This window comes from Oncorhynchus mykiss, chromosome 4 (assembly GCF_057628025.1).
Source record: "Oncorhynchus mykiss isolate SJ-2025 chromosome 4, ASM5762802v1, whole genome shotgun sequence".
Taxonomy (NCBI): Eukaryota; Metazoa; Chordata; class Actinopteri; order Salmoniformes; family Salmonidae; genus Oncorhynchus; species Oncorhynchus mykiss.
Window position 1 is genome coordinate 33,974,822 of NC_143025.1, and position 26,258 is coordinate 34,001,079.

The 26,258-nt window shown below is 40.6% G+C and overlaps 1 protein-coding gene and 1 pseudogene across 1 annotated transcript; one reads left to right on the forward strand and one right to left on the reverse strand.

The window, feature by feature from the left end:
- Positions 1-272: 272 nt before the first annotated feature.
- On the reverse strand, positions 273-4,753 carry LOC110521726 (growth arrest and DNA damage-inducible protein GADD45 alpha). The gene is made up of 4 exons (XM_021599529.3): positions 4,467-4,753; positions 4,135-4,236; positions 3,675-3,888; positions 273-2,488 (listed from the first exon to the last, which is right to left on the reverse strand). Exons 1-4 carry the CDS (start codon positions 4,514-4,516, stop codon positions 2,384-2,386), a joined length of 471 nt encoding a protein of 156 aa, XP_021455204.2. The 5' UTR covers positions 4,517-4,753; the 3' UTR covers positions 273-2,383.
- A 4,219-nt stretch (positions 4,754-8,972) lies between these two features.
- On the forward strand, positions 8,973-25,452 carry LOC110521727 (protein transport protein Sec16B-like; annotated as a pseudogene).
- The last annotated feature ends 806 nt before the right edge of the window (positions 25,453-26,258 follow it).

The window sequence follows — 26,258 nt, forward strand, 5'->3', positions numbered from 1 at the left end:
AGCTTTTTGCACCAGGTTAAACCATGCACACATCCTCAATCCTTTCTTTACTCAGCTGAATATGCGAGGTCATTTGAAAGCGTTGCATGCCATTCCCCTGAACTGAGGCTGTTAGTCAACACCTGCAGCTGAGGGGGGCCCTGATTTCCACTTCCTTTACAGAGAAGCATTATAAGTCCGGACTCATGTGTCCCTAACAGGTAACTCAGAAACCCGCTGAGTGATGCTCATAACTCACTGCCTAAAATCCAAAAAAGCAAAGCAATTAAATGTTTAGTTCAGTTTTGTTTATTTCTCTGCAAAGGTAGCTGTTGATGAACATTGCGACATCAATTCATTAAATTAACATAAACATTGAATTAAACAAAACAACAAAGTTAATGTTTAAGTCAATACATTGGTTTGTGCTGACAATGACCTAAACAAGTTCTTCCCTCTTAATTTAAATAATTCCCAAAATAACAATTTCAGAAATAATCAAGATCATATAAATTACAGTTGTGATGTATTTTTTCCACACTAAAACGTTTCCTGTACAATGTACACTAACTTACTGGCAGAAATTGGCCAATAATTTACTGTAATTTATTTTACAGTACAACTACTGTAATACATTTTATGGTAATAGATTTTGCAGTGCCAAAAATGTTACTGTAATCTAATTTAGAATATATTACTGGAATTCCCCATGCAGCGACACATTACCCAGTGTTCTTTGCAAAAGTTTTATTTTAATTTTAGCATTTTGGTAATTTAGCAGGTACTCTTGTCCTTAGCAACTTAGTCAGTGCATTCAACCAAGGTTGATAAAAAATAATAATAATACATATCACAGTCATAGCAAGTAAAACATGTTTTTTTAACCATTACTGAAAATGTTGTAGTTAAAGATACATTGGTCTTCAAAATAATTATAATTACAAGATATCTTATGATATATCGCTGACAATCTCTGGATAGTGCCAATACAATAGAGATTTTCATGGTAACTTGATGTCAGAGCAATGAAGCACAGTAACAGTCACTAAACTGTAAGAAAATACAGTATTTTACTGTAATTACAAGGGATTAGAGAAAGCAGGTTGGCATTTGCATATTACAGCATTTTAATGAATACTAGCTGTTTTATATCACTTGCACTTTAGGCTTTAACAAAAGCTTCTAAACTGACAGTGACTAAAGGGCAAAACAGATCAAAATAGATCGCCACTCAACTATTAAAGGTTTGAGACTTGCTGACACTCTGATCTGTCCCCTATATACATTGCATTGTTAGGGAACCACTACCACATACTGTATCACGTAAATTGGTACTCTCACGAACGGGTGCAACAAATATAGCCTCTTACCAGACACGCATCAACATATGTTAATGAGTGGTCCAACGTTTTTTGGCGCTCCAAAAATGCGGTATTGGTACTGTATTCTGAATTACAGTATATGACTGGCAGCAATTGGCTACTGTAGAGTTTCAGGACAAAGTTTGTAGAATCCCTAAAATACAGTATATTACCGTATTCTTTGGGGGCTCAGCATTCTCACCACGGGTGCAACAAATATAGCCTCTTACAAGGCACACCATAATATGTTAATGAGCCAGAGACTATTTTCCCGTCCACAACAACTTCTCACAATGCACAATATGAATACTGTAAAACACATTTACTGTTGAAATTACAGAAAGGTCTGAGTGTGCTGTAAAACAAACATATGGCATTTTACTGTGCATTCTATGGTAATCTACTGTATTCAGTTTATACAGTATCATAATGTTGAATAACACAGTAAGTTACTGATATAATTGCATAAACCTTTAACATGCAGAGTATACCCATATGGAAATTTGATCCACTTTCCTTGAGGCATTATCCATCCTGTAGTCCCAGACTAGTCCAGACTACTGCGGTCCAGTTCAGAAAACTCTAGTTTGGTTTAGTTCAGTCCTTGAGTATGGTCCTTGGAGTCAGTCCTTTGAGCATCCAGGAGATTCCAATCCCCTGCTGCCTTGTGCACTCTGCTCTGCTCACCACTACGTGTGTATGTCTGTTCTGCTGTGTGCTTGCATGAGTCAGCTTCCTGTAATGGCAGCGCCTGGGCATGAGGATCAAGCCATGCCAACGACCAATCGCTACCTTCGTATTAGTCATACCATTGTTACCTTGGCAGTCCTGGAATCCAGAATGCTAAATCCCTCTACCTCAGCTGAAATCCCCAGCATAAAATCCACACTGATCCAGCAGGTTCTCTTGTTCTCCTTCCCTCTGTTGAATGAGGTTTGTTCATGAGTTCCAACCAAGGCATTATTACACAGATCTAGTGCAGTGTGCTGTGCTTCAATAGAAAGTGTACAGCGTGGTCACGTGGAGTCCATGCTGCTTGTTCATCAGTCAGGTAAGTTGATGATGGGGACCCACTGGTCCAGTATTCGACTGTCTCTACAGAAGCGATTCACTTTGCTCAGAGCTGGGTCCTTGCACGTGCTTGACTTCTGTGAAAAGAAAAGAAAAAAAAAAGTTAGGCCAAAGCTGCTTTCTATAAACGTATACATTAAAATACAGACAAGTAGGCCTTAGAAATGTAGAACAGCCCTAATCAGTTAGGGCTGAGGGTTCTATACAAGTGCGGTAATTATAACTGCACACACAGTTAATAACCACACATCTAGCCAATTGCTGTGCTTTCTAAACATATGCATCAAATAGAAGGATACACAATTTAACAACCATAATCAGATAAGGGTTCTCTGCAGCGTGGGGTATGAACTGATAGTGGGCCTCACAGATCAGATCACTACTAAGGAAGTGTATGAGCAGGGCATAAAAATGTCTCCGTGCTGACTTCTAAGAGTCTCTCTGTAAACGTGCCATCATTCATCCTCTTTCTCCTATGAGCTAAGCTTTATTTCCTGGAACGTGGGTTTGAAAAAGTACTAGTGGCCCACAGGAAGAGCAGTTAAGAGTACACATCGCTACGCTAACTCGGCCACAAACGTTGAGGTTACGTCGCAAATAGCACCCTTTTCTCAATATAACGGGTAGGCAACTCTGGTCCTGGGGTGCCGCAGGCACTTCAGGTTTTTGGTTTAACTGACCTGGAAGACGAGGTGTTGAACTTAGGTAATCACTGAACTGATCAATTAGCTCAGTTGGTCACGTGTGGTGCCTAGTTGGAACAAAATCCCGCAGTACCTCCGGCAATCCAGGAACAGGGTTGCCTACCCCTGAACTATGTAGTGCACTATGTAGGGAATAGGGTGCCATTTGGACGCAGCCCTAGTAACTGGAGTCAGATCACTCGCAGTACTGCAGCCAGTGTAGGCTACGTCAGACTACTAGGAAAGCCACATCACAGACACACTGCAGATCATGCGGCTGCAGTCAGCTGGATCAACCTTCAAAGAGCCGAGCAATGAATGAAGATATAACTACCAAGCCAGATGTGGTCGCTGTTAAAATCAAGTATTTGCATCCATCTAGGGCTAGGCCTTTCATGCTGTACTCAAAGCTCCTGAACTGCAAATCTTTAGCATCCATGAAACATTTTATTATAGCCTAGCTGGTATAATGAACCACACCGGCAGAGACCCCACCTGAGGAACTGATATCAAAGTCCAGCACTGTTAAGTAGATGAAAAGCCAGGGATATGGAAGTAGGAACAATGTAATGAAACATACAGTAACTAGTACACAGTGCAGGTCCATGGGCTCTTCCCCAGGCTTCACTCCTCCAAGTATCTCAGCGAGGCGCCTCATGTTGCTGACCCGCAGGATGTTGATGTCGTTCTCGCAGCAGAAAGCCTGAATCAGGGTGAAGTGGATCTGTAAAGCCACGTCCACGACCTGCTCCTCATCTGTGGCCAGGAGGCACAGTACCACATTATCTGGGTCCCTGGTGAATTAAATGTCAATACAATTAGCTAGCTAATCAAGTAACATTACAGTAATAGAGTCATGAACTTATTTCAGAGTAGATGTATCACTGCTTAATAACTTAAGAATAATCTATTGAAAAATTATTTGGCTACTTCATTCACTCCTCGTATTTAGTCGTTTAAGAATATAGGTATTTTTGGATAGTAGTTCACATTCACGTTATGCCTGTAACTAATAATCTCTTGCAACGTGCTTCACTTACACATTGAGTGACTTTGCTGCCTCGTAGACTCCTACAGTGACGCAACCTTGGGGTAACGCGGAGGTGATAACCTCCTCCAATGCTTTAGACACCGAATCCATCCTGTGGGTGCAAAACAATAGGTAACCATACTGAGACAAGTATACGACTTTATTGTTATTTAGTCAGCTTGCATCAATATAGAAAGTAACTATATAGGTTACTGTAACTTGCTAACTAGTTAGCTAAATTAGATTGGACATGCTGGGGCAAACTCGTGCATACAGGGAGACGAGTTTGACAGTTAGTGCTCAAGCAGTGACAAATTCAACAAGTTGCAAAGATAATCTTACCTTTCTATAGAGTTTTCTCCACTGGTTTCCTCAAAAGTCATATTGCACATAGGAAAATTATCCACCTGGAAATCAGAATATTCACTGATGGTCCCTCCAGTAACGTCCCAGTCAAATTAATGTCCGTGTGTGTCTGCACGTCTCGTCTTTGTGCATCTGACTCTCTCACCTTTCCCAATCCCCAAATTTAACGCGGAAACAGGAGTTCGAGCGCCTCATATTTGCATATCCAATCCCATTGGTCACATGCTAATGACTAAAGGGGTTCCCGCGAATGCGCAGCGCCCCGCAATTTATCACCACGTCTTTAAACTAGAGAGGTACACTGCGACACCTGGTGGCGAAAATAGTAAAGTTATAATGATCAGTGGCTCACTGTATTTCCGTGCTTACATGGTAGGCTATCCACACCAAGAACGATAACTATGACATAACTTGTTGGCAAACATCCACTCTAGAGGAAAGTATTAGGTTATTTTGTACACCTGTCTATCAACTGATCCAATGCATCCTCTAGGCCTATTAATATGGTGGTAACACAGATATCTGGGCTTTCAGGGTGTGTTCATTGTCATAGTGACAACTGCAAATAACACTTCAATGTACATGTAATGAAAAATAATATTGAAACTCATATTTAAATGTATCAACAACAAACACCGTTTAGCCTGTGTATTTACAGCATGTCATTGCTTGCCTTGTTGTCAAGTGGCTTTCAAGTGATTTCCATTTTTCTAATGTTTGTCAATTATTTTGAATCTTATTTGTGTCTGTCCTGTGCAACCATTCGCAATACATGCACCGGTCGAAATTACAGTGCCTTGCGAAAGTATTCGGCCCCCTTGAACTTTGCGACCTTTTGCCACATTTCAGGCTTCAAACATAAAGATATAAAACTGTATTTTTTTTGTGAAGAATCAACAACAAGTGGGACACAATCATGAAGTGGAACGACATTTATTGGATATTTCAAACTTTTTTAACAAATCAAAAACTGAAAAATTGGGCGTGCAAAATTATTCAGCCCCTTTACTTTCAGTGCAGCAAACTCTCTCCATAAGTTCAGTGAGGATCTCTGAATGATTCAATGTTGACCTAAATGACTAATGATGATAAATACAATCCACCTGTGTGTAATCAAGTCTCCGTATAAATGCACCTGCACTGTGATAGTCTCAGAGGTCCGTTAAAAGCGCAGAGAGCATCATGAAGAACAAGGAACACACCAGGCAGGTCCGAGATACTGTTGTGAAGAAGTTTAAAGCCGGATTTGGATACAAAAAGATTTCCCAAGCTTTAAACATCCCAAGGAGCACTGTGCAAGCGATAATATTGAAATGGAAGGAGTATCAGACCACTGCAAATCTACCAAGACCTGGCCGTCCCTCTAAACTTTCAGCTCATACAAGGAGAAGACTGATCAGAGATGCAGCCAAGAGGCCCATGATCACTCTGGATGAACTGCAGAGATCTACAGCTGAGGTGGGAGACTCTGTCCATAGGACAACAATCAGTCGTATATTGCACAAATCTGGCCTTTATGGAAGAGTGGCAAGAAGAAAGCCATTTCTTAAAGATATCCATAAAAAGTGTAGTTTAAAGTTTGCCACAAGCCACCTGGGAGACACACCAAACATGTGGAAGAAGGTGCTCTGGTCAGATGAAACCAAAATTGAACTTTTTGGCAACAATGCAAAACGTTATGTTTGGCGTAAAAGCAACACAGCTGAACACACCATCCCCACTGTCAAACATGGTGGTGGCAGCATCATGGTTTGGGCCTGCTTTTCTTCAGCAGGGACAGGGAAGATGGTTAAAATTGATGGGAAGATGGATGGAGCCAAATACAGGACCATTCTGGAAGAAAACCTGATGGAGTCTGCAAAAGACCTGAGACTGGGACGGAGATTTGTCTTCCAACAAGACAATGATCCAAAACATAAAGCAAAATCTACAATGGAATGGTTCAAAAATAAACATATCCAGGTGTTAGAATGGCCAAGTCAAAGTCCAGACCTGAATCCAATTGAGAATCTGTGGAAAGAACTGTTCACAAATGCTCTCCATCCAACCTCACTGAGCTCGAGCTGTTTTGCAAGGAGGAATGGGAAAAAATTTCAGTCTCTCGATGTGCAAAACTGATAGAGACATACCCCAAGCGATTTACAGCTGTAATCGCAGCAAAAGGTGGCGCTACAAAGTATTAACTTAAGGGGGCTGAATAAATGTGGCAAAAGGTCGCAAAGTTCAAGTGGGCCGAATACTTTCGCAAGGCACTGTATCTCAATGCACTCTCTCTCCTCAACTTTCTCCTTTCCCCGACAAAAAATGTGTCCTATGATGTAGGCATATTTTACATTTCCCTATTAACAAGAGCAAGCATCCTTCTCTCCTCGAATTGGATATTATGCCTAGTATAAAACATGTTCAAAATAAATGTCATATAGCGTTTGTAGCCTATATATAGCCTTTCCTGGGATTTCAAGAGAAGAGGAATGGCAGAGAGGCTTGCGTATACCCTAGCCTATGCCGCACGAGAACAGCTGGAAGAGAGCGACTAGAGATGTAGTAAGAAGCTAAATATTAAGTAGATATTAGGCCATTAATTAGCTTAATATTAGGGCTATAATATAAATATGAACATTTATCTGTCAAAGTGCAAGAAAAAAAGTGAAAAGATTATGAAATGTCAGATCTGTGCGTTCCTCCAGGCTGCACTCTGCAGTCCCCGGGCACGCAATGCTCCACAGTTGATTAGGCCTATGTTGTTAGTGCAGTGATGTATAGGCTAATTTGAATAACAGCTCAAAGGTCCTGTTTTGAATGCGTCTTTCATGCCGAAACAACTGCATATAGCCTAGGCCTGCTTATGCAACCATTTGGATCAGTTAGGGGTCTATTGACCGTTTACAAGGTCCAGAAAGGTAGGCTACATTAGCAGGTCACTCATATGGTATGTTTTGTCAGGATGTATCAGCGTTAACAGATAACATGGGAAAATGTGGTCTTCTGATACTGAGATGTGCTCTCTCCCAAGCCGTCCTATAATTAATGTTGACTGACACCAATATGCTCAAAAGCCCAGTTATTCAGGAAAGCTCACCGTGCGCTCTGCCTCACATCCTTTCCCCTCCTAGCATCTATTCCTCACGCACCTAGAACCTAGAACGCTCCAATAGAACACGCTATTGAAAAGTGATCCCAACAACGGCTAGCGTTGTCGTTCTCTACTGTTATTGTGGTTATCGTTGTAGTGTGGACGTTTCTGTTCACTTGAATTTAACAATTTGTATAATTATAGTTATTTGATATTGTGTGCAGAATAGTGCATAAGGAGTCGAATATCTTATTTGAAAACGATTTATAGGCTTCTTGTCCACAGAGATTTGTATTGAGGAAGCCTATCTTGGAATATCTAAAACATTGCCTAACTGATCATTCATAGAGATGTGTGTCCTTAAAATACACTAGTGATATGGGCCTCCCATCTGTTGGAGTCCTCCAACTTTTTCCTTTCCCAATATGGAGGTTTTATTATACCAGCCCAGCTATATGTAAGGCAGCAGTACTGTTTCTTTTCTCCACTGCATGATTTTTCAGTCAACATGTCATGTCATGTTGTGTCTTTCTGTCCTTTCCTTTCACCCTGTCTCCCTCTGCTGGTCGTATTAGGTTACCTTTTCTCCCTCGCTTTCCCCCAGCTGTTCCTTGTCTCCTCCTAACTACCCATTCACCCCGTTTCCCACCTGTTCCCTTTTTCCCTCTGATTAGGTCCCTATATCTCTCTCTGTTTCTGCTCCTGTCTTTGTCGGATTCTTGTTTGTTGTGTTTCATGCCTGAACCAGACTATCGTCATGTTTGCTGTAACCTTGTCCTGTCCTGTCGGAATCTGCCGGTCTGTCTGAACCTACCTATGTTTGGTTATTAAAGAAGCTCTGTTAAGTTAATTCGCTTTTGGGTCCTCATTCACTCACCGTGACACAACAGTGTTTGACGCAACGTGGCATGTGCTGACCATCCTGACAATCCTCATAAACTTAAAGAAAAACATGGAAATGGATACAGTTATAGCAAACATAATAAAATGGTGGTCTGATAGTCCAGGATTATGAGGAAAAACATTTAAGATCCACAACATTTATTCCTTGAGACAAAACTAGGTCCAGAGTATGACTGTGATAGTGAGTAGGTCCAGAGACATGTTGGACAAAACCCATCGAGTCGATGATGGCTCCGAAAGCCTTTTGGAGTGGGTCTGTGGACTTTCCATGTGAATATTAAAGTCACCAAAAATTAGAATATTATCTGCTATGACTACAAGGTCCGATAGGAATACAGGGAACTCAATGAGGAACGCTGTATGACCGGAAACATGACCGAATACAAACAGTGTAGCTATTCCCTCCGCAAGGCAATCAAACAAGCTAAGGTCGTTCTAGAGAAAATGGGGAGGCTGGTACAGAGGTAAACATTTATAATTATGATCAATAAATTATATGAATTTCTTCTGACAAAGATACTGTACAGATCTGTGTTGCTGTTTGCCCACTCTGTTTAATACTTATTTTAGTAACTTGGTTGTATGATGTTCTCCATCTGCACTCATTCTCCTATCTTGGTTTGGCTGGTCTTGTCCTCCAGACCTCCTGTTGTGCTCATGGGACTCTGGCAAGTTTCAAGGCGTCAGGCCTGTCCTCCAGTAGCTATGAGCTGAGCCAGTACATCAACGATGCTGAACAGACTGAACCTGCCCCACAAGCCACCTGGAGCACAGCAGACACAGGTAAGCCTTGAGTTACATGTAATCTCCACCCAAATATTGTAGGTTTGTCTCTTAGAAACAGGGGTCACATAATGGTATACACTTACTTAGCTGTAGGGCTGTATACCACTAAAAACAAAAGAGCACAATGATGTTAACTGGTCATCCTCAAGTCTAATGAACACTCATTACAGCACTTTCAATATCCCCCATGAAGGTGATAATATTAATTATGATAATACTGCATATTCTCTCCTTAGAGCATGCAGCAGTTTCTAAGGCAACTCCCCCTCTGAAATACACTTTAACACGTGCTCTGGACCAGTGTTGCCAACTAATTTTCAGGGGAAGTTGCTAGAGGGAGGTTGATTTGTTGCTAAAAGTTGCTAAATGACCTTGTTATCATTGCGTGATAACGTAAAACTGCGTAATTACGTAGATACATGATAACGTTACTCAAATTGACTTGCCATCTCTGCAATAAATATTATTTGACATTTGTTAAGGTACAGACTCCCACTATTTTCTGTACAGTTTTGATTGAAACATGCTGATTGATGTTGTAAGTTCTGTTCAAGATCAAACATTCGTGACCAACTATATTCATTGGGTTTGGCTCGTCGAACCCGTGCAACTACTGCTGTAGTCAGCCAACAATGACGAGCTGAGCGCCTGCTGCTGACGTCACTCACAACGCACTTTTGCAGTCAGGCACGCGTGTTGTGACTGAGTGTGTGACAGAAAAAAATTGTTTTTGTGTTATTTAGAGGGAAAATGTGTGCATTTTAGCTTTTCAAAAGTTGTTAAAAGTTACAAATACATTTTTTAAAGTAGCTAAATTCGTTGCTAGGTGCTGTTTGAAAAAAAAAAGTTGCCAGGGTAGTCTGAAAAGTTGATAAATCTAACAACAAAATTGCTAAATTGGCATCACTGCTCTGGACAGCTTTGGTCCAGCAGGACAGTTGATCCGGGTCAGTCCAGGTCTGGCCATGCAGGGAGACCCAGGGAAGGTGAAACTACACAGTTTGGAGGTACAGTTCTAGGTTTTAAAAAAAGCAGGAAAGTATTAGTATGGAGTAGGGTATATCTTCGGGGCAGAATTGTCGTGTTGAATTAGCAGGTTAGGAGGAAGGAGTCGCAATCATTATAGTGAATACAGTAGGCATCCAGGATTGGTTGATTCGTTTGGATTGGAGGAGCTGTTGAGCTGTTCTTATCAATATTGAGCCGGCGTGTTAGAGGTTTCTGTTGTTGTGTTACTGAGAGGCTGTCTGTTTGTTTTGTCTGCAGATAATTCTGGGGGAAACGGGAGCAGCGGGACATGAGATAATTTCCTGGGCCGCTGGCTAGGTATTTTACAGTCTCAAACCCGATATCCGCACTTGCATACTACATTGTATTTGATTATGTATTGGTCATGCATGCAAAGTAGAAAACACTGACCAAATAACTACTCACAAAAAAAAAAAAAAATGTTTCCCCACAACTCACAAAACTGTTCTAGAGACACTAAAAACAGGCACTTAAAACGCATGGAAAACATGACGGTTTACTGTCATAATTTTGTCAGTAGCTAATTTAGGTTTCCATCCAATTGTCGACAGGTTTTCATGCAAATATTCTAAAATCTGCATAAAGTATTTTCCCACTAGTGGTGTGTTTCTAATTGTTGTTATTAATTGCATTGCGTGAGGATGTATTGTACGCCAAATTTACTTTTTTCGCTTATGTTTCAATAAATATTCAAACTGTTTCCATCGCATTTTCAACTCTACCGATAGTTTTGTCACAAAAACTGTGTTAAATAGCAAATGTGCCTACTCTGGTCTTTGCATGTGTGCTCTAGCCAACAGCTCGCACAAACGGTGCGGCTAGGCTAGTCGACATGATGAGATTATTATGGAGAAGAGCAAGATTATTTTTTATTTACAAAACGGCAGTCAAACTTCAATCATCATGTCACCAGAATAAGACCCTCGATATCTATTGGAAAGGAGATCACTGTCTACTTTCAACACCCTGTGAAGTTCTCCATCATTTATTTAATCTGTAGCCTAATAAACTGTATGGTTTCCCGAGTCATAGTGGGAAGACCACACACCATATCCTTGTGACTCCAAGTTTACTTCGGTATGATGGTTATTATATGAATATTTCCGCATAAAGGCGTTTCCACCACCATTTCTTTCATAATTAATATTACAGACACAAAAAGATCTCACCATGTCAAAAAAAATTGTATACGGTATGACTTTACTTAATTGGATAGAAGCGTGGTTTATGAGTCTTATCTGTGCATTACTTTTAATTTGAGTTTCTTCTCCTTTAAAGGGAAGACCTGCACAAAGTAGATGCCATGTGTTTTGCCCACCAGAGGGCAGAAGCCTGCATGACAAGGGCTCTGCCGGCCTCCTTTGGAATCTACTTGTACTGCTGTTCAGCCAAAATGGAGTAGGTGAACATCTCTTCACGCTTTTATATTAGGTGAAACCCCTTTCTCTTATTGCTCTTGAAATATCACAAATTGGCCAAGATGGTCCAAACTACACGCAACAATCATCTATTGTTATCCCAGTCTGTGGAATTTGGATTATCAGCATTATCTGTGAAGCGCCGTGCCCACCCACAAACTCATTCTAACATTACCCTTTTTTTAAAAAATCTCCTTGGATTCATTCAGCGTATTGTTGGCTCAGACATGGCAGAGCTGCTGATGAGGAACTCTCAGGGACAATATGGTTCAGGAGGCAGTGAAGGTTCAGAGGCCCCTACCCTAATAGGTAGAGGACACCACACCACACGTACCGAGGAAGATGTTTTGTGTCTACTGGACATATAATGTTAAGTAAAACGTTTTTTTTTTAAAGCCTGTAAATAATTGCTAATGATGAAAAATGTTACATTTTTACATTACCCTCATAGATCTGAGCGAGGGCCCCAGTCCTGAGACAAACGCCTTGGATGGAGCAGACCTACTAACAGGGGCAGCCACTAGTGTCTGTATGGCTGAGTTCACAGAGAAGGATATGCAGGGATACGCCAAGCTTCTCCTGGCTGGACGGAAGAAGGTCAGGGTAAACTCTCTGTCCCTGTCTCAGTTTGTCGGTCTGTGTCTTTCTCTCTCTTTTTTGGTCTCGCTCCTCACTGTTCCCCTCTCTATTTATATCAGAAATATTTAGTAAGATTAATGGTAAAGTAATCTCCTATGTATTCTGAGAGTAATAGATGGTGTATGACACTGATTAAAACCACAAAGACAGCATAGTTGACACATTACTGGCTGACTAATGTTACACCAGGACTATCCTCTTACTCCTCCAACACTAACCCCTGACACTGTGTTCTTCTGCAACCCTTCCACGTCTCCTCCATGTTCTTTCACACCTCCTTCACCCCTGCCCTATGCCTCCATCATAACTCCCCACGCCTCATGTCTCCTCCAGATACTTTAGACTCACAGATCCCCCTCTGCTAGCTCTCCCACATCTCCCTTACACCTCCCCATGCCTCCCCACGTCTCCCCCCACAGTTCCTTCACACCTCCCCCACACCTTCCCATCGTTCCTTCACGCCTTCCCATGCCTCCCTCCACGGTTCCTCCACGCCTCATTCACATCTCCTCCACATCACCTTTATGGTTCTTTCGCATGAGGCCCAAGAGTCGGCCATGAAGAGTGGACTGTGGGGACAGCCCCTGTTCCTGGCCAGCAAGATGGACAACAGGTTCTATATCACTGTATGGAACAGGTGAGTGCATGGAGCAGCATTATCTCTGAGACATTTTACAACATAGATATAGAATATTTGTCCGCATAGTAAATTGAATTGACTGTTTGATATTTTGTTTTCAGTGGCACTTTTTACAGGTCATAAACACCCCCTTATAGGGATATTAAGTCTTTAATTAATTCCTAGAAGATTGATCTTTCTTCGGACTTCCATAAGTAAAATCTATATATACTGTCTTTGTCCCAAATGGCACCTCATTCCCTACATAGTGCACTACGTTGACCAGAGCCCTATGGATCCTGGTCGAAAGTGGCACACCATGTAGGGAATAGGGTGCTATTTGGGACATATACACTGTTTCTATCCTGCAGTACTTTGGTCACTCACTTACAGCTGTTGTCTTCTTCCTATAATCTAAGCAAGGGTATTCCTGTTGTGAACCCTGTGAATTGCTCAGTCAATAATACACAGAGATGGACTAAATCATAATATCCTTGTGAACTGCTTGACATCGTAACCCAACTCTTCATACTGCATAATCAGCAGTGTGTCCATGCCTAGGGAGAGAATGTGTTTTTGGGGCCAGTAAGGCCACATGAGTGGGGGAGTTGGATGGAGCTGGGAATTCCCAGCCTGGGAGGGAGCAGGAGGGAGAGGCGAATGGAGACGAGGATGAGGGGGAGGAGTGAGGCTGCGTGTAAGGGATAAGGGGAGGCTGGGGGGATGAGGAGTGAGGCTGGGGCGAGTATATATATATATATATATATAGAAATCCCTCCCCCTCATTAATCTACACACAATAACCCATAATGACAAAGCAAAAAATGGCTTTAGAAATTTTAGCAAATGTATAAAAAAATGTATATCAAAATATCACATATACATAAGTACTCAGACACTTACTCAGTACTTTGTTGAAGCACCTTTGGCAGCGATTACAGCCTCGAGTCTTCTTGGGTATGATGCTAGAAGCTTGCACACCTGTATTTGGGGAGTCTTCTCTGCTGATCCTCTCAACTTCTCTCAGGTTGGATAGGGAGCGTCGCTGCCCAGCTATTTTCAGGTCTCTCCAGAGATGTTCGATTAGGTTCAAGTCCAGGCTCTGGCTGGGCCACTCAAGGACATTCAGAAACTTGTCCCTAAGCTACTCTTGCGTTGTTTTGGCTGTGTGCTTAGGGTTGTTGTCCTGTTGGAAGGCTCACCTTCGCCCCAGTCTGAGGTCCTAAGCATTCTGGAGCAGGTTTTCATCAAGGATCTCTCTGTACATTCCTCCGTTCATCTTTCCCTTAATCCTGAATAGTATCCCAGTCCCTGCCTCTAAAAAACATCCCCACAGAATGATGCTGCCACCACCATGCTTCACCGTAGGGAGTGACTTCCATCTGGCCACTCTACCATAAAGGCCTGATTGGTGGAGTGCTGCAGAGATGGTTGTCCTTCTGGAAGGTTCTCCCATCTCCACAGAGGAATTCTGGAGCTCTGTCAGAGTGACCATATTCAATCCAATTGAGATGGTTTGGGATAAGTTGGACCGCAGAGTGAAGGAAAAGCAGCCAATGAGTGCTCAGCATATGTGGGATCTCTTTCAAGACTGTTGGAAAAGCATTCCAGGTGAAGCTGGTTGAGAAAACGCCAAGCTTGTGCAAAGCTGTCATCAAGGCAAAGGGTGGCTACTTTGACGAATCGCAAATATAAAATATATGTTTATTTGTTTAACACTTTTTGAGTTTTTGGTTACTACATGATTCCATATGTGTTATTTAATTGTTATGATGTCTTTACTATTATTATAGCATTTAGAAAATTCTTAAAATAAAGAAAAACCCTTGAATGAGAAGGTGTGTCCAAACTTTTGACTGGTACTGCATATCAAAACCGCAATACAGTTCTTTATTGTTGAATCGTATTGAAAATAAATTCAGCAACTGCTAATAGTGAATATTTCATTATTTATTGCAGCATAACAACTGATATTTTTCATTTTAATATTGCACATTTTAATATTGCAAATCACATTCAGTATTTTCATGGCTTAGTCATCTCTATGGCATCTCTACGGCAGGTTTGCAGACCAGCTAGCTCCCAGCGACCCGCTTCAGACCCTTTTTCAGCTGCTCTCTGGGAGGATCCCTGCTGTTTCCATGGTAAAACAATGCTTTCAACCACAACATTATATAATCATATATTATATAAGCTATTTAGCAGACATTTTTTTCCAAAGCAACTTACAGTAATGTATGCATACATTTTTGCATGGGTGGTCTCAGTGAAAATTTAGCCCATGACCCTGGCATTATATTGCAAGTGCTAAGCTCTACCAACAGATATAGGCATACAGGCTTGACTGTCAATCATAATACTTCAGTATACTGTAGATCTATGATTTATGGGTCTGGCCTCCTATGCTGGCAACTACATGTAGGCCTATCATTTTTAGCTCTTCAGAGCTATTGGACATTAAACTGTAAAACATTTCCTGTAAAATGTACATTAACTTACTGGAAGCAATTGACCTGTACTGTATGTTACTGTAATTAATTTACAGTACAGCTACAGTAATCCATTTTATGGTAATCCATTTTAGGTTACTAAAAATGTTACTAATCTAATTTACAGTATATTTCTGGAATTACCCATGCAGGTACTTATTGCCCAGTGTTCTTGGCAAGTTTTCATTTTTACATTTACCAATACAATTTGGTCATTTAGCGGCTGCTCTTGTCCTTAGCATCTTACAGTCAGTGCATTCAACCAAGGTTGATAAAACAAACACATACAGTTGAAGTCGGAAGTTTACATATACTTAGGTTGGAGTCATTAAAACTGAAATGTCCTCTGGTCTGATGTAACAAAAATAGAACTGTTTGGCCATAATGACCATTGTTATGTTTGGAGTAACAATGGGGAGGCTTGCAAGCCGAAGAATGCCATCCCAACTGTGAAGCACGGTGGTGGCAGCATCATGTTGTGGGGGTGCTTTTCTGCAGGAGGGATTGGTGCACTTCACAGAATAGATGGCTTTATGAGGAAGGAAAATTTAAGCGGATATATTGAAGCAACATCTCAAGACATCAGCCAGGAAGTTAAAGCTTGGTCGCAAATGGGTCTTCCAAATGGACAATGACTCGAAGCATACTTTCAAATTTGTGACAAAATGGCTTAAGGACAACAAAGTCAAGGTATTGGAGTGACCATCACAAAGCCCTGACTTCAATCCTATAGAAAATGTGTCGCAGAACTGAAAAAGCATGTGCGAGCAAGGAGGTCTACAAACCTGACTCAGTTACATCAGCTCTGTCAGGAGGAATGGGCCAAAATTCACCCATCTTATTGTGGGAAGGTTGTGGAAGGCTACCCAAAACGTTTGCCCCAAGTTAAACAATTTAAAGGCAATGCTACCAAATACTAATTGAGTTATGTAAACTTCTGACCCACTGGGAATGTGATGAAAGAAATAAAAACTGAAATAAATAATTCTCTCTACTATTATTCTGACATTTCATATTCTTAAAATAAAGTGGTGACCCTGTCTGACCAAAGACAGGGAATTCTTACTAGGATTAAATGTCAGGAATTGTGAAAAACTGAGTTTAAATTAAATGAATTTGACTAAGGTGTATGTAAACTTCCGACTTCAACTGTATGTGTCGGAATGTATTTTAAACAAATAGTCTATTCTATTGTGTCCTTGCTTCCTTGTGTAATACCTGCTGTTCTTGTCAAATTTACTGTAGTTGACCAGTTGATCAGTGGCTATTGTGTTCATTATAACGTAGTTGGTCATTACGCTAACAACAGTACATTTATTTTGCACCAAATTGTAGTATAACAATTTTGTAATAAACTAACAGTGTATGTGTGTCCTCAGTGTTGTGGAAGTGACAAATGGGGAGACTGGAAGCCTCACCTGGCCGTCATGCTGTCCGATGAGATGGGAGATCTGCCTCTCACCAGAAGAGCATTCTTACCATGGGAGACACACTAGGTACACACGCATGCGCACTAAGTACATACTCGCGCACATAAACACACACACATACACGCACGCCTACACACAATCACGAACACACACACACACATTTCTACTGGATTATAGTGGCTGTGTTTCTATTCTCCTCAGATAACCCTCACACAAGTCTGTAGGCTCTGGTCAAAAGTAGTACAATATATAGGAAATGTCTCTCCCCAGCCTCCAGAGGGTTGTTACATGCTGCTCATATCGGCTATCTGACAGCCTGCACTCCTTTTGGCACCTACACAGCCAAGACAGAGTGACTGGTGCTTCTGTGTAACAGCAACAGGTGAGCTCATCTGTAAAGGACACAAATCCTATTTACGCTCCTCTCACGTCATGTATCTGGTTCGTGATCCCCTCATCCACTATTAACAAGCAGAGAATGTCCTCTAGGACAGTTTTGTCATGCAATGTCTTGTCATGCTAAATAGATTGGAACTGCTTATTTTGCTATTCTAAGTAGAAGGCTGTCCTGCTTCACAAAGTAGTCTCAGAATAGAGTAGGAGTGCCGATAGAATATCTGATTCACCTTTCCGATCACTTGTCAAGTATTTGGTTGATCCCCTCACCCCCTTTAATGTCTTTCTAATGAGAGGGGAATGTCCAGAGGGACTCACTGTAGAACTCCAAAGTAATGTCGTTCAATGTCTTGCTATGTTGGAAGAAAAGGAGCTGCTTATTTTGGAAAAGGAGAACAGGGTGACCACAGGCAGGGTGACCCTAGAGACAGGGTGACCCTGAACGTTTCATGTAATTTATTGTCATGGGGAAAATCTATTTGAATTCAATAGCTTTTTGACAGTACCCCTTTTGATTTGAACAAAACCTTTCATACATATTTACCTATTATAGGCATGCTCAGAAAGTGGCTTTTTGGACCTGAATGCAAAACATTCAAGAGATAAAGGTTCTCTTTACCTACAGGACCAGTCAAAAGTTTGGACACACCTTCTCATTCAAGGAATATTCTTTATTTGAGCTATTTTCATCAATACTAGTGAAGACATCAAAACAATGAAATAACACAAAGAATCACGAGGAACCAAAAAAGTGTTTAGCAAATTAAAATATATTTTATATTTGAGAAGTAGCCACTCTTTGCTTTGATGACAGCTGTAAACACTGTGGCTATCATGTCTACAAATAATATGGGATAATATGTTACAGAATGTGTATTCCTCCCATACAGTCTCTCATTCAAGGAATTTGCCCAGAATTCTGCCATTCTGCCATATCTCCAGACTTGGAGATAAATTCTTCAGTATCCCCTCCTTCCAGGTAGTTGATATTCATTTTGGTATTTTTGTGAGTGTTTAAGCAAATATAATTTATCCAGTAATGTGTCAGATGTATAACATCTCAACAGGGTTTAATAGGATGTTATTCCATTTGTATGATGCTATTAAGCTTCCTCTAGGCCACACTGTAACAAATTGCTGTACATTTACAGCAATTTACATTTACTGTAATTCTATTTTACATGACAGTACTGTAAGGAGCAATGCATTAAGGGGGCTCAATGGCATTCCGCTACACTGCTGTAAAATTACTGTATCAGCTGTTTTGCTGTATATTTATGGTGCATTGTGTGCAAATATTGTGGGCGGCAAGATATCTCTGGCTCATTAACATATTTTGCAATATGCAACCCGTTAGTGAGAGTGCTGTACTAGTTTAACTGAAATGTGGTAGTAGTTCTTTATTAATTTCATGAGTATAGGGGACAGAGCAGAGTGCCATTATATCTAAGTGTTTAGCCTTGTCCTTTTGTTCGGTTTTGCTCTGTAGTCACTGCCAGTTTAGAAGCCTTTGTTTAGGCCTCTAGACGTGCAAGTGGTATAATTACATATTCACTGTCAGCAATTGCTGTCATTTTATTACAATACAATTTAACAATAAAGTGCTAGTTTGTATATTTACTGCAGTATTCTGTAATATATGGTCCATTGTGGAAAAATGTTGCGGGAGTGGAAAGAATCGCTGGCTCATTAACATATTTGGATGCGTGGCTTGTAAGTGGCCATATTTGTTGTACCCTTTTGTGAGAATGCTCTAACAAATGAACTGATCTGTGGTAGTAGTGCCTGAACAATTTCATGTGTTTAGGGGATAGAGTTGATTGTGTATGAAACCTTTACTGGTTGATTGCTTTTGTTTTGTTGGATGACCATTTGTTTGCCTCATTTGAAGTGATTGCTTATTGTTTGAGTTGTTTATGATTTTGAATTTTAAATTAATGATGGATTAAATTTAAACTTTTTGAATATTTTCAACTGTAATGAATTTTGGATTAGCCAAATAAATGGACCTTTACTGGTTGTGTTTTGCCAAGTCCTTTTGGTCTGATTTGCCCTGTAATCGCAGACAGTTTTAAAGCTTTTGTTTAGGCCTCTAGAAATGCAAGTCATGTAAAAACCCAAATATACTGTTTGCTGTAATTATCATGACACAAGGTGAGACCCAGATGCAGACACAGGTGGCAGATGGTTGGAGTCTTACAATATTTAATAATCCAATAGGGTGAGGCAACAGAATGACAGGCAAAAGAATAAAAACCAGTTCAGAGTACAAAAGGTACCGAAGGACAGGCAGAATCAAGGTCAGGGCAGGCAGGCAGGAAAGTAGTCCAGAGTCAGGCAGGGGTCAAAACTGGGAAGACTATGAAAAAGAGAATAGGAGAACGGGAAAAACACGCTGGTTGACTTGACAAACCTTCAAGACGAACGAGAGACAGGAAACACAGGGATAAATACACTGGGGAGAATAAGCGACACCTGGAGGGGATGGAGACAATCACAGGAACGGGTGAAACAGATCAGGGCGTGACAGTAATATACAATAGCCAGCAGCCAACCTGTTTGTACAAATCCCATTTAATTACAGTAAAATACCAATATTACAGTTACAGTAGCATTTACTTTCCTACAGTATAGTAGGAAAATGTTACAGTATTGTTGCTGTGATATTACAGCAACTTATAGGAGACTGGTCACAAGTTACTGTGCACATTACAATAATAAACAAAATACCTTGAATATCTTTTAACTAGTACAACTTTCTCAGTTATGGTTACGAAATGGTTTATTTAGTTTAATGCACTGACTGGACAAGAGCACCTGCTAAATGACCAAAATATAAATGTAAAAATTAACACTTGCAAACTGCTGGGTATTATTCTAATGAGCTCTGCCCTCAAACTATTTGCGTTTTGATAAAATGTGTTCTTATTTGGAGGCAGAGCTCATTAGAATAATACCCAGCAATGTGCTTTGGAAGTGTTCATTTTTACATTTACATTTTTTTCATTTAGCAGACGCTCTTATCCAGAGGGACTTACAGTCAATTAATTAAACAAAGGTAGATAAACAAGAACATATCAAAGTCATAGCAAGTAAAAAGATGATGTTACCATTACCGAGAATGTTGTTGCAGTTAAGTGCACTACTTGCAAGTTTTAAAACTTTGTATTTTATATTAAACTGTTACAAAATGCATGGATTGTAGGTCAGGCTAGTGAACTACAAATTACATTATAGGTATTGAAACTATTGAAGTACATATATCAAGTACATGTATCCAAAATACTGCTGATCATTCGTAATAGCTGCCTGCACTGTAAATGTTTACTAACCACTGTGCTTACAGTAATGCACTGTAAATTCTATAAATACAGCATGTTGCTGTAGTCTGGTGTTCCAGTAATATGCTGTAAATTTGTGTTTTGGTAAAGGTTCTGTAAATCTACAGTAATTTACTGGCTTTTGTGCTGCCATTAATTTACTATAAATGTACAGTAACCTACTGGCTACTGTGCTGCCAGTAATTTACTGTAAACATTACAATAAATGTTTTACAGTGCAGGAGACCGTGAAAACCTATTTTGGTTGTGTTACCAGGTGTAGAATTTATGTAAGTTGTTTTATAGGGTTGTTCCAACCTGTTTTCTCTTTAGCAGGTGTATAAATTCCTGTATGCGTGTCGTCTGCTGGATATTGAGCTGGCATCCCAGGCCTATCACTATTGTGAGGTGATAGGGATGTCTTTACGCAGACTGTAGGAGCCCTGCATGGTGTTGCTGGGAAAGCTTATCAAGGCATAGCACTTCACCATGGCACTCTGGCACATAAACATCTGATACGCTGACCAACAGTATACATTCATACACGCCTAATCTATGCACAACTCAAAACACAGTCTTCGGGGAGAGGTTATGAAAGTACTGTACTCTGACATGTACTGTACATATCATGAACACATTTTATACAAAAGTGCATTCCTAGTATCCAATCACTTTAGTGCCTGTATTCATAAACTATCTCGGAGTAAAGCACCTTTAAGATCATAAGGCAGGGGTTGGCAAGAGCCGTCTGCCGGGCAAGTCAGGAATTTATTTTGGCCCCGTAAATCTCCCTTATTAAATATGAATATTAAATAATGCAAAATGTCCCAAAAAAGAAAGTTAACCCACCTGAATTAAGTTACATTTGATCTCAAATTCATAAGGAGAGAGAGTGCAGGAGACAGTCAACTAATAAGGCAATTGGGTGGACAGCTTTGTAGTGCTGAAACGTTAAGCAATGGCCACGGCATAATCAAACCGAGGTAGGCAGCGCATGGTACTGAAAGTCATTTGATTCATTCATTTAAAAAAAAATCTTAATTTGAATTCAACTTCACTAACAACAAGAGGGCTTTGTTGGAGCCTATTTCTTCCTATTTAAGAAATAAGAGGTAGGCCTACCTGTTTGACAGACACAATTATGGTTTCCATAGATTTGTATTAAGCCAAATCCTCCAATACTGTCATCTCACCATGCACTCCTTAAATACCTCTGCGTCTGGGAAGGGCTTGGTGTGTTTGGTTAAAACCAGAGCTTGAATTCTGAGGGTATTTGAGGGTATGGCATACCCTTTGTTAAAGAAAATGTCAAAACGGATACCCCTTGTTAGCTTAAAATGGAACCTGATTATATAAAACATTCTATACAAATGCTTAAATATGTGATGCCATATGCTAGAAAATAGCTTTAAATTGCCCACGACTCCGAGGTATATGGTGATATCTTTAGTCTTATTTTGAAACTGAGCTCTGGCCTTCTATATTCGAGAAGACAAGGAGACAAACAATTTACTTTGCTATTCTGTCGCTATAAATTGAGCTATTCACTGTGAAATGATAAGATGCTTATACCCAGGTAGCTTTTAGGAATGCACCCCTGTTGTTGGGTTAAGTAATGGACGAGTAGCCAGCAGTTGAAGATGACATTTTTCTGTGTCAGTCAGGCCTCTGTCTGGGTGGAAAGGTAATATTTTTTTAAAGTAGGTTACCAGGTTTAGATTCATAAGAACTTCTAATATTTAATTATTTGCAAACAGCGACAGTTTCGTTGCAAACAAGACACCTCTGGTTTGACATTGGAGAAATATGATAAGAATAAATATTTCTCTATCCATTCTTCCCTGAAAATTCTATTTTCATTGTCAACCTTTCTTATTAGACATTTTTAAAGCGACATTTTCTCGTCATTGAAAGGTGTTTTTTTGTGTGATTTTTATCAGTGTAATCAGATCAAAATTATTATTTTATTGTCAAATTGATTATATATTAACCAGATGTGTTTCAAATGTTGTTCAATTTGTAGTGAAAGCCTATTTTTGGGGCTGCTATTATATGCAACAGCAACAAAATTGGGCCATGGCCAAAACCAGTTGCCAATTTTGGGCCCCTAATCTACTGAACTGTAGTGCCTAAAAAAGACTAATGGTGTGTGTTTGCTCAGCACTTCCCCTCTGTGTGTGTGTCCTCTCCCCTCAGTTGGCAGAGCGGCTGAATAAGTATGAGGGAATGGGACAACTCAGTGACACAGCTGACGACAGCTGCCCACAGGACCCTAGCTGGCTACAGCAGCTGCGATGCAGACAGCAGGGCATACAGGTGACCACACCACAATGCATCACCATTGTACCCATCATGTTTCTCTGTCACATGTTTTCATGTTCCTCTATTTCTGTTGGATATGAAACATTTTATTTGTATTTTTCACCCCCCTTTTCGTGGTATCCAATTGTTAGCAGTTACTGGCTTGTCTCATCGCTACAACTCCCGTACGGGCTTGGGAGAGACGAAGGTCGAGAGCTATGCGTCCACCGAAACAACCCAACCAAGCTTCTTAACACAGCGTGCATTCAACTCGGAAGCTAGCCGCACCAATATGTCGGAGGAAACACTGTACACCTAGTGACCTGGTCAGCGTGCACTGCGCCCAGCCCGCCACAGGAGTCGCTAGTGTGCGATGAGACAAGGATATCCCTACCGGCCAAACCCTCCCTAACCCGGACGACGCTAGGCCAATTGTGCGTCGCCCCATGGACCTCCCGGTCACGGCCAGCTGTGACAGAGCCTGGGCTCGAACCCAGAGTTTCTGGTGGAACAGCCACAGGTGGCCTTAGACCACTGCACCACCCGGGAGGCCCATAAAACATATTTATTGGGTACAAACAACCTTGTGTAGAGTAGGGATTTGTTGTTGTTGATTGAATAATGGTCATAAATGGGACTCACTAATGCCTGGATATTAGGATAGATATGGATATTAGCCACTGGTACTGGTGAGTGAAATTATGTCAGTAGGCACTTATGTCAAGGTTGCTGAGGTGGTAAGTATTTACTATAGTCCAGCTGGCAAGACAGGTGTCTGGTTTTAACGTGTCTCTACCTGCACAATGTTTGACCTGACATAGACACTGATAGCATTGTAATTACTACATTATGATCCGTTTTTATCAATCAAATGATAAATGAATAACAATACCATACTCGTTTGAAATTCTTCAATTGGCTCTCATAATCTTAATGATGTGTTTTTTTCTCTCCTCCAAAACATTCACTGCACATTAAGATGCTATGGTTAAAACGCATGCATTTGCTTAGATGGGGAGCTGCTGTTGTAGTGATATATACCTGTCACCAGCAGAGGGCCAATGAGGAAAGCAGAGTATATCCAGGTAAACCTACAGTCCCAGATCATTATTTCAATGAGTAATTAATTTATTGGATGCTCAAAGCATTTACATAGTAAGGGGGAATTTACCTCATACACTACCAATGTGAAATGCACCCCCAGTTTCTGCTTTGGTTTCCGTTTAGAATCAGACACCGGTGACCTTTCTGTGAGGGGTGATGCACGTGCAGGCACAGCAGATCAATGTCCCACCTCTGCTTCCAGTCATGGCTTCTTACACTCAGCTTGCAGTGCCCCTTGTGGCGGGAGGTCAGGACTACAGTTACCACAACACAGACACTGCCTATGCTCAGCTTCAGCATCAGCGTCCTTCAGCCACGTTAGGTGAGACAATGGATGAGGGTCCTGGTTTTGATTGAGCAAACATACTCATGATTCACACCTGTTTCTGGTGATTTAATATTAAACATGCTCATTTATGTTCACTCCTTTTTACATAATTTGTGTATCATCTTACATGTTTCTGTTGTTAACTGTGATATGAAGACTTCATGCTTTGATTTCATTGTATTCTTCTAGAGGCTGATCATTCTTCTGGCCCAGGCATGGTGAGTCCTTGGGAGTTTTATTGACTACCGAACATACATTACATGCGACACACAAACATACCTCCCATTGGCACATGCAAATTAGCGTTGAATTTAATTTAATCTCTGTGAAGATTTCTAGTTATTTACTGAGCACCTGCTGTTTGTGTTAGTGGTGCTATATTTTATGTGTATACTCATAGTAAAGTTACGTTTATTGTCAAGGTGTACAACATTTGCAGCTAAGAGCTGAATTGCATCTAAATAAACAAATAATCAAATCAATCATGTGAAAACATTCATCGTCCCATATGAATGTTGGGAAGATGCCGGTGGCAGGGTATGGTCAACAGTATGATCAGAAGTATGGTTATGGAGGTCAGAAGGCATGCCAGCAGGGAGGGCACCAGGCCACCATCACGCAGGAGGGAAAGGCCACAGAGACAGACAAAATCCAAATAAAACAGGTGGGTAGAGCCTGAAGCCTGTTGTCATGTCACAGCATCAAATAAGAACCAGAGATTTGTTTTAATGATCCTCTCTCTCTGTCTGTCTCTGTGTGTGTGTGTGTGTGTGTGTGTGTGTGTGTGTGTGTGTGTGTGTGTGTGTGTGTGTGTGTGTGTGTGTGTGTGTGTGTGTGTGTGTGTGTGTGTGTGTGTGTGTTTCTGATCAGAGCAACAAGTCAGGGTGGTTTAGCAGCTGGTTCAAACCCGAGCCCAAAGAGCAGCAAAGTGAGACGTCTCACTATGCGGACTCAGCTGACCTGGTTCCCACTACGTCAAGGGTCAAGCATACCTACTTTTAACTCTTACCCAGCCATTCGACAGAGGACATAACAGCATGCGCTGCAGCACAGATGTCAAGTCAGTGATCTCAAGTTTAGGTTTTGTAGTGTACCGTCCAACAAATCATGTCGATGGATATAACAACATTTTGTTATCTTATAAACTTAGTGAAATATAAAAACTTTAATGAAAAGGATTCTTAAAGTGAACCACGAAGGCCACCAGTTTTGGATGTTATTATTAGGATATTCAGAGTATTTGACCTTGTACTTCTCATAAGACCCAGCGGAGGTATTGACAATCTTTAGTTTGAATGTAGACCCATTGAACCTTTTTAACAGATGTCAACAACTAGCTCTAAGTAGGGCATGGTATTTGCTGTTGGTCAACCAACTCTTCCCAATTTTTTGTCAATGTTAGTAACACCTTCTGTTATTGGCAGAAAGCTTACATTCTTGTTAATCTAACTGCACTGTCCAATTTACAGTAGATATTACAGTGAAGGAATACCAGGCTATATTGTTTGAGGAGAGTGCACAGTTATGAACTTTATTAATAAACCAATTAGGCACATTTGAGCAGTCTTGATACAACATTTTTAACAGAATTTCAATGGTTCATTGGATCAGTCTAAAACTTTGCACAGACACTGCTGCCATCTGGTGGCCAAAATCAACATTTCACCTGGGCTGGAATAATGCATTATGGCCTTTCTCTTGCATTTCAAAGATGATAGTACAAAAAATATCTATAATTTTTCTTTTTTTCTTTGTATTATCTTTTACCAGATCTAATGTGTTATATTCTCCTACATTAATTTCACATTCCACAAACTTCAAAGTGTTTCCTTTCAAATTATATCAATAATATGCATGTCCTTCTTTCCAGTCCTGAGCTACAGGCAGTCGGGTTTGTCATTTTAGGCGAAAATTATGGGTAATTTCACAAGGT